Genomic DNA, 15029 nt, shown 5'->3' on the forward strand with positions numbered 1-15029 from the left:
AGTTCCCATCACATAATGACATCATCATATTCCATAAAGAGATTAAGTTTATGGAGGATGATGTGATGTAAAGAAGTGTAAACCAACAACCTGATGATGATGGCTGATGTGGACCACATCTATAAATATAATAATATAATGTGTGTGCATGTGTGTGTGTGTGTGTGTGTGTGTGTGTGTGTGTGTGTGTGTGTGTGTGTGTGTGTGTGTGTGTGTGTGTGTGTGTGTGTGTGTGTGTGTGTGTGTGTGTGTGTGTGTGTGCGTGTGTGTGTGTGTGCGCAAGTGTTTAATTTATCATTGTCCTGACCTACACTGATAAATTAAACACATGCGTCTGGGAGGAGGAGCCTGTCTGAACCAATGTCTGTCTATGGTGACCATACCCTTTGACCTTTTCAACCCAAAACATATTCATGTCGGGGGGGGGGGCAGCCAAGTTACAGCCAAGTTTTATGAAAATAAAAATGAAACAAATATGTTCTTTGATTGTGACCTTGACCGAGTTCTACCAAAAGTCCTACCCCACTTTAGGTAGGACAGGACTACACACCCAGGGAAGTGAACACATATAATTGTACTTATAAACTCTACTTATAAACCCTAACCCTATAAATTAATGGGAGCGACTACACTGTTATTTTGTAATCAAATTCAACTTACTGGTACTGATGGAGCTTGCATATGAAGTGGAGCAATTCAAATGCATTCACAGAATATCCTGTCTTCCCCCTCATTTTCTCCATATCCTGGAACACCTTGGGTGGCAACTGGAAAAACACACAACTTAAATGTTACATGGACTAGTCTATTGGACACATGTATGTTAAGCTCAAAAGATGTTTTAGTTACCTTGTCTTTCATTTTGTCTTTCCATGCATCAAACAGTCCCGGGTCAGCACACTGGTCCAATACTGCCATGAGGTTCTGGTGGTCTGGGTTTCTGCAGTACTTCTCTACTTCCTCTTCATTTCCAACCAGTTTCAGGAAATCTACTCTCCTGGAAGATTTTACAAAACAAAAACAATGTACTAAAACCATCACAAAAAAACAAAACATGTTGGTAGAAAAAGTGTGTGTGTGTGTGTGTGTGTGTGTGTGTGTGTGTGTGTGTGTGTGTGTGTGTGTGTGTGTGTGTGTGTGTGTGTGTGTGTGTGTGTGTGTGTGTGTGTGTGTAAGGTATGATTGGAAAACCAGTCAGATTGAAAAAAGAGTGCTTGTTTTCTTCAAGTTCACCACCTGTGCCCCCCCCTCCCCCATCCCCCCATCAAAAAAGAGATGACGAAGGTACAGAGACTAAGGGGGACGATGACTTACGATTCTGTCCCTATCGGTACATAAAGTAATTGAAAGATGAAGGTCTCTTCATGGATTAGAAGGACACTATCAGTCACCAGAAGCAGGGAAAGAAGTAACATTGATATGTCATTGTTACAATAGAAAATATTTTACTGTTTCTCATACTTTTCATTTTCCCAGAAGTAGGGATGAGCCAAGCATTCCTCCACTGCAGGTCTTTTCTTTGGGTCTTCATTGATCATCCTCTCAATGAGATTCTTGGCGACCACATCCTGAACATGGTCCAGTTTGTACTTTCCATCCAGAATGTTGACTTCACATCTATAGTCAAATCGGCCAAATGGATGCCGTCTTCCAGAGAGGATGTAATAGATCAACATCCCAGCCACCTTAGAATGAACATGAAAATTAGTATGAATATTTCTAAGTAATTAAATTGTTCTCACACAGAATTAAAAAAAACCAACCTGGATATCACTGCTTCTTTCATATGGAATTTGAGCCTTCTTCAAAGTCTCCTTTGCCTTCCAGCATTGTGTTCCTGCCACCTGTGTGACTAGGGTTGTTTGTCCTTCAGGTAATTGTAGGCTTAATCCAAAACCTGTCAATCTAACTTTGCCTTGAATATCTGCAGGGTAAATTAGGTACATAAATATAATAAAGTGTTTTAGATTGAATACAATAAGTTCAGCTGTTATGTTACTTTATACATTGTTACTGTCTGGCAGAAAACTTGTATCTCCATATTTCAACTTTTTTTTATAAATAACACTACTTTGTTGTAGAAGTGTGTCACACAAAAGTGGCAAAAAAAAATGTGTGCGATGAGAGCTTGTAAATCTGCAGTTTTCTATGTTTTAACAATTTAGAAAGTGACAATGAAAGTGGTGTGTGTGTGTGTGTGTGTGTGTGTGTGTGTGTGTGTGTGTGTGTGTGTGTGTGTGTGTGTGTGTGTGTGTGTGTGTGTGTGTGTGTGTGTGTGTGTGTGTTGAACAAATGAAAAGTATGAACAAGATCATGGGACTAAATAATAACTACATAATAATAACTTCTTTATCCATTGGAAAACAGGTTGTTTTTTTCTACATTTGCTGAAGAATAATGGACATACAAGGTTTCCACCTGACAGTGACGATATGTTGTTCATATTTCTGATATTATTTACTTATTTTATTTTTATGTTGTATCTTACCAATCAAGACATTCTGGGGCTTGATATCCCTGTGGATAATTGTAGGATTCTGACCATGAAGAACTCTTAAGCTTTGGAGAACCTGATGTGCAAGCTGTTTCTTCTCCAGTTCTGAATGGTTAAATGGTTCTTTGATGTATTCTTCCAGGGTGTATTCACATAACTGAAGAGCAAGGTAACCATAGTCCTCATCCTCTACAAAGTCAACGTATCGTACAATCGAAGGATCCTCAAGGTGTGGAAGACGTAAAATGTCTTTCTGATTCTGCAGCACATGGTAGTTGTCTTTAAACATTCTCTTCACTGCTACTTCAGTGCCGTCATCTCTTAACCCCAAGAACACATCAGGTCCACCACTTCCCAAAGCGATGCAGAATTCTGTATCTGTCCCAAACACAAGACTGTCACTCCCAACTTTGGTAACTTTAGAGTCATCAATCTTTGCAAGCTTCTCTAACTGTTGCCTCCATCTTTTACTGACTGGGAGCCATTTCCGTGGTGTTTTATCTCTCGGTGCGTCTTGGTCTGCTGGTGATGTCCTTTCCTCCTCATTGGATCCTGATGTCTCTGTAATGGTAGTCATGGAAACGTCACATTATGAGGTTGACTTGTCTCGCACACACTTTCCTATTTTGTATGTTTAATCATTCCATAAATACTCATATAGGACATAAAGGCCTGGGTGGTATCAAGGTATTAGTCATGTTCAGCTGCTTCCTGTGATGTCACACTGCCTGTCAAGTCTCCTTTAACCCATTAAAACCAGGAAAGCATCTGTGTCATTAGATTATGTATATCACATTGGTTCTCACAGAATCTATACATTTTCTTAAAGCGAACATTTTTAACTCAAATCTTTGCTTCTGGGGGTCCCTGGAACAAAATATTTTCAGATGGGGGTCCATGGCCAAATACATATAATTGTGGGAGGTTTTGAGCACCACTGATATAGAAACATATGTTTTTCATTAGTTAGAAGACATTTTTTGAATCGGCCTTGGGTCTTAATGGGTTAAATTTTAACCCATTAAGACCCAAGGCCGGGAAAGCATCTGTGTCATTAGATTATGTATATCACATTGTTTCTCAAAGTGGGGTCCGGGGACCCCAGAGGGGTCCTTGGGAGGGAGGAGTTAATATAACATTACTATCATTTTAACCACTTTATCCATTGTTATATACTTTGGCTATTCAAAAATAGCAGATCTACAAGCTCATAGTGCGTCACTTTGTGCCGCGCTATGAGCTTGTAGATCTGCAATTTTTTGTAAAATCTTGAAAATGTGCACAAATCTTTGAATCTATACATTTTCTTAAAGCGAACATTTTTAACTAAAATCATTGCTTCTGGGGGTCCCTAGAACAATATATTTTCAGATGGGGGTCCGTGGCCAAATACATATCATTTTGGGGGTCCTTGACATGAAAAAGTTTGAGCACCACTGAAACAGGTTTTTCATAAAACTGTTAGAAGACATTTTTTTGAATCAGCCTTTATGGGTTAAAAGGTTCAAATCAGAAACACTGTCCATTTTCAACATTAATAACCACCTAGACTAAACTCATTATGGATTTCATAAATGATCAGCTGTTTATTTCTTTGAAGTGACATGAGATGTAAACACTGAGGAAGACCTACAGGTCAAAAGAAACATTATACACTTAAGTTATATTTATATTTAAGAGTGTGGATGTTTCTTTAGTTGTCTCATAAATGTGTGGTAATACTGTAGCAGAACTCAAATGAAATGTTTTAAAATAATATTCCATAATGAGATTATAGTACAGTATATTTAGGTCATTTTCAATTCAGTCAATACATTTTTATCAAACATTGTCTATATGTACAGGTAACTGTCAGTCGGCAGGACTATTATTATTATTATTATTACAATTATGATTTAGCTGTGAGTTTGATTATTATGATTTGCTATGAGCTTGTAGATCTGCTATTTCTTTTTTAAATCGTGAGAATTTGTGCAAATCTTTACTTTTGCTATGATTTTGTTTATTACTTTTGTTGAATTATTTGATTTGTTTATATTTGATTTATTTGCGTTATGTGTATTCATTATTCTGTCCCTGCCACTGACCCTACAGACACTGATACTAATGACTGAAAATGCCTACAGCTGGGCACAGTAACCATGGCGACGCAGGAGACGTTCGGCCAACCAGAGCACACGTTGGCAGCATGCACGCAGAGCCAATCAGAGCGCATGGGAGGGTACATGGGCGAACGGAGGGAAATGTTTGAAAGGAAAGGTGGAAGAGAAGAGAACAGGAGAGGAGCAGAGGAGGAGAAGGAGACAATGACCTGGCATAGGAGGAGTGCAGCTCCCACGGGCGGAAGTACGGGGGGACAGGGACGCCACCGCCGATGAGGGGCCAGGCTGTTCAATGGACACTCCATCTGCCATCTCCACCTGGTGTGGATCCTGTCCGTGGGAGGCTGCCTCGAGAGTCAGGCCGGTTGCCGGGGGAAAGAGGAACGATACACAGACAGAGAACAGACAGCAGGAGAACAAGCAGAGGGAAGGACGGGCAGTGTGAGCAGACGGAGACCGGAGACGTCAGTGGACTCAGTGCTGTACACGCAACAACCACAGAGGCAGGGTCTATGACTCTGCCTCGCCGGTAAGTCTCTGACTAAACAGCACCTGACCTACGTAATGTGGCTATGCCACTACAACAGCTCAAAGAGCCATTGTACCAGTGATCTGCCCCAGTCTTTCTGTCCTCCACAGGGGTTGTGGAGGTGTGTGAAGACTCCTACCTGCCGTGCTGCTCTACCCATCATTCTTATCATTGCTGCTTGTTTTATTGTTTGTTAGGTTACATTTTAGATTTGGTTTAGTGTAGTTTTATTAGTGAATTGTATTCTTTAAAAACCACTGTAAAGAGATTTTATGATTAAAATTGGGTATTTACCTTTTAACCTTCAACACTGCCTTGCTTCACTATTTTTGCCAATGCTTTTATTGTTCCACGGACCTGTGCAGCCCGTTTAATATTTTAGCCTTAAGTTTTAGATCAGAGGACCAACACCTCTATATAAAAAACTTGGCATGGTCGGTTTGAATCATTTTTAAGGTCTCGACACCGCACTGGGCACTTTAATTAGCATGTGTCGGGCCGAGGGCCACATAACCATAAATTGCACAAATCTCAGTGAGTGAGTATCTGTCCTTCATGTATGTTGACAACCATCCAGCCAATCACCTTCATATTCAGTGTCTTGAGCGGAGTGACTTTTTTTTACTTCATGTTCAGTTAGTTTTAATTTGTTTTTAAAGTGGGTTTGAGTTAAGTTTTTATTTTTGTTTTAGTTTAGTTTTGATTAGGTTTTTTTTATTGAAATATGAGGTCAGGGGGCAAGATTCAAAGAGCTAAAAAGATAGCAAAAATAGCAGGTCTACAAGCTCACAACGCGTCACATCGCAATGTGTAGTGAGCTTGTACATCTGCTATTTTCACTCTTTTTTTCAAAGAATAATATTTTACTGACTAAAACTAAGGACATTCTATATATTTGTTGTTTGTTTTGTAAGCACACAAAGTTTCAGTTAGTTATCATCTTTTGTAAAGCCTTATTGTTTTTTTTATTTTCAGTTAAATCAAATGTTTTGTCAATTCTAGCTCTAGTTATTTGGTTAGTTTTCAGTTAACTAAAATAACCCTGGTGTGAAGTCTGTTGGATCGGCGGTTCTTTGGAAAGGCATCACCATATCTTCAAAGCCTGATCCAACGATGTGTAAAATCTTATGATAAAAACGTATAAAACACCGTGATCACTGTAGCTGTGAGCTGGAAATATAGGTTCCTAAACCTTATGTGACGTAATCAGGTATACAGGTCTATAGAGCACCGAAGTCTGACGTTACTGCCACTAGAGGTGGTGTGTTTATTTTTGGAACACAGTTCTTAACCAGCGGAACTGCGCCCTCTAGCGGCAGACATCAGGACTTCAGTGCTCTATAAAGAAACGCTACCGTACACGTCACTGACAACAACAAATAAACAGGGTTTAAAAAGCAAATGTTTAAATTTACACACAGAGTTAAAAATGGATACATGAATGCTGAGGCCTATGACCAGTTACTCCTCCAATATCAGCTCACCTTAATGAGTAATGACTTGTTTCTCTCACCTTGTTTCCTTACTTCTTCTTGGAACATCTGGTTGGTGTAGTGGCTTCCACCGTTCTTCCCCACCATCTGGTTGATTTTCTCCAGCAGCTCAGTGACCTGAGAGGAGGGATCCTTCCTTTCGTTGTTGAAGACATGATAAAAACCACTATATTTTCTGATTAATTCTTGTAGTTGTGGATCATCCTTCAAAAAATCTTCAATTGTTTTACCTTTAAGATGATCACCATGAGTGAAGAGAATCATGGTGTATTTATCTGAACTTTGTCCAAACTCTTCCTGAATCTTTGCCACAACATTCCTCACCTCATCTGTGTATCTGTCTATTTTGATCACAGCCAGGAACACATGAGGACCAGGAGCAGCACAAGTAATACACTTTCTGACCTCTTTAATGGTTTCAGTATTACTGAACCCAGTGTCAAACAAGCCTGGAGTGTCAATAACAAAAACCGTTCTACCAGCCACTACACCCATGGCCTTATTACAGCTCAGTGTCACAGAAGCAGGTGAACAAACTGATTTAAATGCTTCAGCACGCAGGATGGTGTTTCCTGTGGCACTCTTTCCAGCTCCAGTCTTCCCAACCAGCACAATACGAATGTCTTCATCATTTGTTATGAGATCTGATGAAAGAAAGAAAAGAGGAAAAAAAATACATCAACGACGGCATCCGTAATGTATGAATGTATCATTTGAAGTGTGTCATCAACAGATGACTTGCTACACTTTGGGGCCCTGAACATTTTCAGATATGGATGGCCATCACAAAGGAAAAAAAAAACATAAGAGGCCGCCATGTTGTTTTCTGTCGCCCTATTACTTTGAATGGTGAGCTTGTTCTTGATGTGATTCTACCTCTATTTGATGGTCAAGGATTACAGTGATACCATGTAAACCTGAGGTTCTCAAACTATGGGTCGGGACCCCTAGTGGGGTTGCAGGAAGGTGACAGTGGGGTCCAACATTGACAACTGAAAAAGGCAAAATGTGTATCCTTCCAATGAAGTGTGTTTAATGACATGCCCAAAAGAGGGACGCCATTGTGTCAGGTTCTTGACCTCTCTCCTTCCAGCTGTTTCATCATCACCAGTGATCATAAAACCTATCACTGTGGTGTTTCACTGCACAGCCTCCAACCTGCCAGAGAACAGGTGATCTGACGGTGATATCACGCTAAAAACTGTCCTGATATGGAGCGTTGGCCATGGCGTTGTGACATTACCTGAACCAATTAAATTAACTATTAGATTAATAAATAATAAAGGAATGAAGCTACAGCACAGTGTGCTCACACACACACACACACACACACACACACACACACACACACACACACACACACACACACACACACACACACACACACACACACACACACACACACACACAGTAATGGGAAAGATCATTTCTACGTTTAGTATTGAACAGATACAGTAGAAACGTCAAATCGACTAGAACTGAATCAGAGGACCTCAGAATACAGAGAGATAATAAAACAGAAGACCTACCTGAATACGTTATAGGCTGGTCTGCTGGATTCAATGGAACCATCTCTGAAACACATTAGAGTAAAATCATGTGTTGATCTGCACTTAAGGAACTATTAATCTGTTGACTGGAACTTACAGTATGTTTATTTATAAATAAATAAATACATAATATTATGTTTACTTATACTATTTTATTTAATCATAGTAAAATAACAGTACAGTACATCAGTTGATTGCATGCAGTGGAACTCAGTACATCATGGATTGTATCTTACCTTCAACATCATCAATCTGTTTCACATCTATAGAGGAGAAAGATTACAGGTTAATACACATCATGTCAACTCTTACAAACACTATATATACATTTACTACATGAACATGTTTGATCAATATAATCAATATATTGACAAAGTCTTTGACATGTCATTATAGATGCATAGATGGATGATTTATCAAATATAGATTTAAAGGTAGGGGAAGTGATTTTCTTTCGTTAAAATAAGTGTTAAACAGCTCTTTATTCTGATAGTACTCATTGAGTGTTTGTTCAGTAACAAGCATTTTCAGGGAGCTGGAAAGACAGGGAGATCCCTATTACTGAACAAACACTCTATAGCAATGATTACTAAAAATAAATCAGTTCAAATCAGTTCAAGACTCACCAGGGTGCCTCTTCTTACAGTATGAATATCCCAGTATGAATATCTTCTTCTTCTTCCAGTATGCCACTGCCACTAAGATGATGATGATGGTCGGTGTAATAATCCCTGCAATCATTGCTACAGTTGATCCTTTCTCTGTGTGAATCATATCCTCTGAAACACATAGTTATGACACAACTGTAAACATGATACAATCAAATCAACAGTGGTGTTAACATGGTTACAGTCCTGTGGTCCAAAGTTCACAGGTTTGATTCCTGCCTGGTCTCCATTAACATCCATGAGTCCTGCACTAAGTCACTGTGCATAAATATATTTACATTTACATAATTAATACATTCATAAATGCACATGTATTAACAAATTAATGAATAGATGTATTAACACATTAATAAATGTACATGTAATGTTTGTTATGAGTCCATTTTAAACGCAGCTTCACACATGGATGAAGAGTAGACTTTATGATGAATTAACAACCTGACATAGTTGCTGACATTGTAACTTCTAAGTTACATGTTGGTGAAATAGTTATGTAGTTTAGGTTCAATGTAGGTAGTTTTGATAATTGACAATCATTGATATAATAAGCAAACATTATTTCCATGTTGGTGCATGAAACAATAATGCAGAATGTGTAATAATAATAATTTCACTACAACTATAGTAACCAAGGGAGTGCAGATGTAAATTAGTTATATACTGTAGCTCACTCTGACTTAATGTAGTGTTGTACATGGTCCATGTATAAATATACAAAATATCAAATAAAACATACCAAAGATAGAAATGGTTGCATGCATAGATTATTCACACCGTGACTACTGTAATTCCCTCTATTCATGCCTCTCCAAAAAAATCTACCCACCACCTGCAACTGGTTCAGAATACAACTGGTTCAGAATGCAACTGGTTCAGAATACAACTGGTTCAGAATACAACTGGTTCAGAATGCAACTGGTTCAGAATGCAACTAAACATTACCTGATATGTAAAGTTGTGTCTCAACAGTGTAGTTGAAGCGTGGCAGGTGAACTCTACAGGTCACGTGCTTTGCTCCCCTCACTGTCACATTCCTCTGGACAATGTAACAGTGTTCAGAAGGTTTGTCTGTCACTGAGGGTTCAGCAGTGATGTTGTTTTCATCTCTGTCCAGCCAAGACATCTCAGGTTGTGGATACCAGCACCCAGAAGCACATGTCAAAGATAAACCACTGTCTTCTGGTCCATTTGAAGAGATCACTGGCTGAGACAAATTCCCTGCAGAAAATATAATAATCAATAATATAATCTTAATCAATCAATATATCCATCCATCTACAATGCTGACAATATTTACAAATCTAAAATCTAAAGCTATGGATGCTACAACAAGCAAGAACATGTAAAACATTCTTTCCAGACACAGCTCGAGTTCTACTGTAATTACATTAATTGATTGATTGATTGAATACTTTATTAACAACAGTGTTTCCCCTAAATGCATGCAACAGCGGCAGGTGAAGCTACGAGGTTCCTTAATTCTTATATACATTATTATTATTATTTCTTAATGATGGAAGACAGCTCTGTCTTATGTCTTTATAAACTTATGTTATATTATTTTGTGCTATCAGTAGGCCTACAGACGCTTAACGTCTTGGGTTGAGGTTTTTAACGGAAGATTAAGATTGGGAAATAGTCTGTCTGTCTGTCTGCCTGTCTGTCTGCCTGTCTGCCTGTCTGCCTGTCTGTCTGTCTGTCTGTCTGTCTGTCTGTCCTCATAACACCACACAGGTTACGGTGTTGTGAGAGGGAGGTTTATTAATGGCTCTATGGAGTGCAGTGTTGTCTTTGATGTGAAGTGTACAATGTTGTGTTGAATTGTGACTCAGGCCTAGTTGGATCTTTGGTCACAGCATCACTAGGACAATAAATCTTACCAACAAGGAGCCGGATCAAAGTGAAGCTGTTTTTGTGGCTTTGCTGCTGCAGTTGTGGAGCAGAACATCTGTAGGTCCCCTCGTCTGAGAGCTTCACCCTGGACAGTTTCAGTGAGATGTTACCAAGATGCAGCTCCTTAGGAAACAGGGACGTCCTCTCTTTGTACAACGGGTTCAGGTCTTCGCCATGTTCGAACTGTCCATCTTGGAGGAGATTAATGAGGTACGGCTTCAGGTCAGGTCTGGACCACTCCACTGTCTTCCTGGCCATGTTGAACGGTGGTTTAATGCGACATGGAAGGATCACCTCATCTTCCACTTTGACCAGGATGTCCTGAGAAGACCCGATCACCTGATGTTGTCCTTAAAACAAAACCAAATGAAGCATGGAGTTAGTTCATGATGCACACTGGAGTCATACTGTAATCAGCTGTCAGTCAGCTGGTTGTTTACAAACAGCCACACTTTTCTACATGTCAATCACAGCTCATGTTCTCAACAGGGTGGTCTCTTTAAATCAGGGATGTCAAACTTGTGATCCGCAGGCATTTTGCGGCCCGCGGAGGGGTTTAATGCGGCCCGCGACATGATTAAAAAAAAGCTAATTCATACTACCTCTAACGACAAAAACGAGTAGCTTCTTCATAGAGGCACTGAGGCAGTTCTCCCCCCACCCCCTCTTTCTCTTCCTCTTTCATTTGATCACTGCTTCTCAACACTGATGAACACTGATGAACACTGATGAACACTGATGAACACTGATGATGCTGCAAGCTTTCCTCCTCCACCCCAGCCTCCTTTATAGTTTAGGAGTCAACTTCACATTTGAGTCAGACTTATGCTGGCTATTGTGCACATTAGACATATCTATGTCTCTAATGTCTGGATTGTGGTGGTATGTTGTGTGGTGTCAACAGCACCCATCACAACACTGGAGCAACAGAGTCTGCTGCTGCGGACACTGAATCACCTGCTACCTGTAGGCCATCTACCTGTACTGTAAGGGTCTACAGGTCTACAGGTAGATCTGTAGGCCCACAGTGAGGGCCAATGAGCAGGGAGTGGTGGGTCACAGGGATCCGATCCACAGGTTTACAGATTTGGGAGGAGGAAAAAAGTCTTTCCATCTCATCAGTCCATAAAGCTAATAAGCAGACGCTGTGTTCTGATTTGTTCTGAATTATTCAAATAATTGCAAAATAGCTCTATATTCTGATAGTACTCGTTACTATAGGGTGTCCTGTCCGTATAGGGAGTCTCCCATGTCTCTCCAGCTCTTTATTAAACAGAAAATGCATTTTCAGTGCTCTCTCCTGATTGGCTTAAGTGTTGTCACCTACCAGAAAATGTACTATATTCTGTTTACTAAAGAGCTGGAGAGACCTCTGTGACCAAATAAACGCTCTGTAGCAATGATTACTATCAGAATAAAGTACTTTAACCGTTTAACAAAAAAATAAATAGACGTACTGGATATATTCATTCAAGTGGTCAAACAGAGTAGTACTGCCTGCCAATACCAGCGCCCACACATCAAATAGAGTAGTAACGTCTGAATACCAGCACACACACTCATCATAGTGTAGTACTGCCTGAATACCAGCACACACTCATCAAATAGAGTAGCACTGCCTGAATACCAGCACACACACTCATCATAGTGTAGTACTGCCTGAATACCAGCACACACTCATCAAATAGAGTAGTGTACTGCCTGAATACCAGCACACACACTCATCAAATAGAGTAGCACTGCCTGAATACCAGCACACACATTCATCAAATAGAGTAGCACTGCCTGAATACCAGCACACACACTCATCATAGTGTAGTACTGCCTGAATACCAGCACACACTCATCAAATAGAGTAGTGTACTGCCTGAATACCAGCACACACACTCATCAAATAGAGTAGCACTGCCTGAATACCAGCACACACATTCATCAAATAGAGTAGCACTGCCTGAATACCAGCGCACACTCATCAAATAGAGTAGTACAGCTTACTCACACTGGGTGTGATTTTTTTCTGTCCACACACAGACAGACACACGGACACACGGACAGACAGACAGACAGACAGACAGACAGTCAGACAGACAGACAGACAGACATGGGGTAAAACCTTGGTTCTGTCCTTATGGATGTCTGTTTGGTCACAATATAACGTTCAGTGTTCAGCATAAAAGCAATACTGTATTGAAGTGCATTGGGCCTAATCTGTAAATAAGTGTACATTATGTCTGGAAGCAGCCGTACATTGTAGAGACTGTCACTGCAGTCAGTCAGTCAGTCAGTCAGTCAGTCAGCCAGCCAGTCAGTCAGTCAGTCAGTCAGTCAGCCAGTCAGTCAGTTGCCTCACTGTTTCTGAGGGAGAGCCCTCTAAGTCTTAACCTACCCCCCCCCCCCCACACCCCCCCCCTCCCCGTTTTGTTCTTCTCTTGTACATATTTTTCACTCTTCATACCTGATAACTTAGGAAAAACCAGGAAAGTATGCTTTCAAAAAGGATTACCGTAAAAAGAAGTAACACGTCTTAAATAATAATCAGGTTTTCTTAATTATTTGCACAGGAGAGACAAGGTGGTACAGCATCAAAATATTCTCTACTGGTAATACAAAATGTTCATCAATATAACAGACAGTTTATCTTTCATTAAGCCCACCCCACAAAATAATATCAACATGAATAGGGGCGAAGGCTCATCTTGGTGGCAAGGTTGTCTGTGCTAAGGCATCATGGATAAACTGTAGCCACAACTTTCATTGGTAAGAAAGAGTAGGCCAGGGAGCAAGGACATCTTATATCAGTACAGAACTGTCCCTTCTGAGCAAATACATCATACTTTATGCAATTATCCAAAGTGATACAATACAATAATCATAATCTAATACACTATGGATTATAAATTATCTATCAATACCAGTAACCTGTAAGCTGATTGTATGACGTTCTGTATAGTAGTGTGTATATCTGTCTGTCTCTTATATGTCATCATGATTTGTGTGCATGGGGTTCTCATCTTAAACAAGCTCTGTGCTTAATGAGTCTTCCAGTTTAGTAGAGCTTGTATTGTGAATTTGTACTTCCATGAACTGTTGTTCTCATGTCTTTAAATAAAGTACATCAATCAATCAAAGCCCCGCCCTCCAGCTTGTGTAATACATTCCAGAGCCGGCTCTGATACAGAGGTGAACCATCTCTCTTCAGCCAATCCAAACTCAACTGAACGGATCTACCCCAAAGTGTTCTGTATTTAAGAAGAGATCAACGCTGGAGCAACACAGACATTTTAAGCCTTTTTTATTTAGGTGCAAGCATACAGTGACTGACGTTTCGGTCTTTCGACCTTCCTCAGAGTCATGTTCTGTATTTAAAGGTAGGGTAAGTGATTTGCAATTATTCAAATAATTGCAAAAATACCTCTATATTCTGATAGTACTCGTTACTATAGGTTGTCCTGTCCGTATAAGGAGTCTCCATGTCTCTCCAGCTCTTTATTAAACAGAAAATGCATTTTCAGTGCTCTCTCCTGATTGGCTTAAATGTTGTCACCTACCTGAAAATGTACTATATTCTGTTTACCACTCTGTAGCAATGATTACTATCAGAATATAGTACTTTAAACCTTTTAACAAAAAAAAATCACTTACCCTACCTTTAAATTGTATTCATTTACTGACTGGACAGTTTCGCCCTGAAACATGACAGCGCTTGTTCCTGGTTTTCTCCATTTACAACCCTACAATCTACATGACACAGTCATGTTTCAGGGCTAAAGTATGTTATACAGATACTTACTTTACTATGAATTGAGGGATGAAGGGTAGCCTATTGATTTCACTACATTTCATTTTGTTTACTATCAGAAACACATCAATTTCATAAGAAAACAACAAGAACAAACGAAAACGTCAACACATTGTTTTTTTCCCCCCAGTAAATACATTATCTGCTTAAATTCCCGTCCATAACTCCACTGTAAATAGTGTAGAGACCCGTGCTACTCTATGTGATGAGTGTGTGCTGGTATTACCTGTGACAGATGTGTTGTAACAGCTGCTCCACATCAGCAACATGTAGAAATAAATACACATCCATGACTTTACTGTTAAAACACTGACTTTTAAAGATAAATGTGAGACGGAGTGAAGCTCCATGTTTTGCTGCTCTTTCACAAGAAATCATAAATCCATAAGTTTCGTTTGTGTCACAATAGCCCTTTAACTCATAGGCGTGTACTGTGCTGTGCCTGTCATGCGTCGTATCTTAGCAACATCTTCTTCTGTCATGTTTTTTGGCAGTTGGCAA

General features: G+C 39.8%; 2 protein-coding genes across 3 annotated transcripts in view; both read right to left on the bottom strand.

Annotated features, from left to right (window-relative positions):
* The window catches only part of LOC308096099 (uncharacterized protein), a 108559-nt gene extending 93666 nt beyond the window's left edge, over positions 1 to 14893 (bottom strand). Inside the window, exons 1-12 of one of the 2 annotated variants that reach the window (XM_080443390.1) lie at positions 14755 to 14893; positions 10717 to 11079; positions 9779 to 10054; positions 8795 to 8947; positions 8405 to 8431; positions 8148 to 8192; positions 6639 to 7262; positions 2489 to 3055; positions 1764 to 1924; positions 1462 to 1685; positions 850 to 997; positions 661 to 767 (exon numbers count right to left, since the gene is read on the bottom strand). In XM_080443390.1, the coding sequence (XP_080299516.1) occupies positions 661 to 767; positions 850 to 997; positions 1462 to 1685; positions 1764 to 1924; positions 2489 to 3055; positions 6639 to 7262; positions 8148 to 8192; positions 8405 to 8431; positions 8795 to 8947; positions 9779 to 10054; positions 10717 to 11079; positions 14755 to 14878 (2819 nt within the window). In that variant the 5' untranslated portion in view covers positions 14879 to 14893. The remainder of the gene's footprint in view (positions 1 to 660; positions 768 to 849; positions 998 to 1461; positions 1686 to 1763; positions 1925 to 2488; positions 3056 to 6638; positions 7263 to 8147; positions 8193 to 8404; positions 8432 to 8794; positions 8948 to 9778; positions 10055 to 10716; positions 11080 to 14754) is intronic. The other variant, XM_080443389.1, reaches the window with a different exon arrangement.
* The window catches only part of LOC308096100 (uncharacterized protein), a 55550-nt gene continuing 46590 nt past the window's right edge, over positions 6070 to 15029 (bottom strand). Inside the window, exon 8 of the mRNA XM_080443391.1 lies at positions 6070 to 6249. Within this exon, the coding sequence (XP_080299517.1) occupies positions 6221 to 6249 (29 nt within the window). The 3' untranslated portion in view covers positions 6070 to 6220. The remainder of the gene's footprint in view (positions 6250 to 15029) is intronic.

The sequence above is a fragment of the Gymnoscopelus braueri genome, assembly GCF_963280865.1.
Source record: "Gymnoscopelus braueri genome assembly, chromosome: 11".
In the NCBI taxonomy this organism is placed as follows: domain Eukaryota; kingdom Metazoa; phylum Chordata; class Actinopteri; order Myctophiformes; family Myctophidae; genus Gymnoscopelus; species Gymnoscopelus braueri.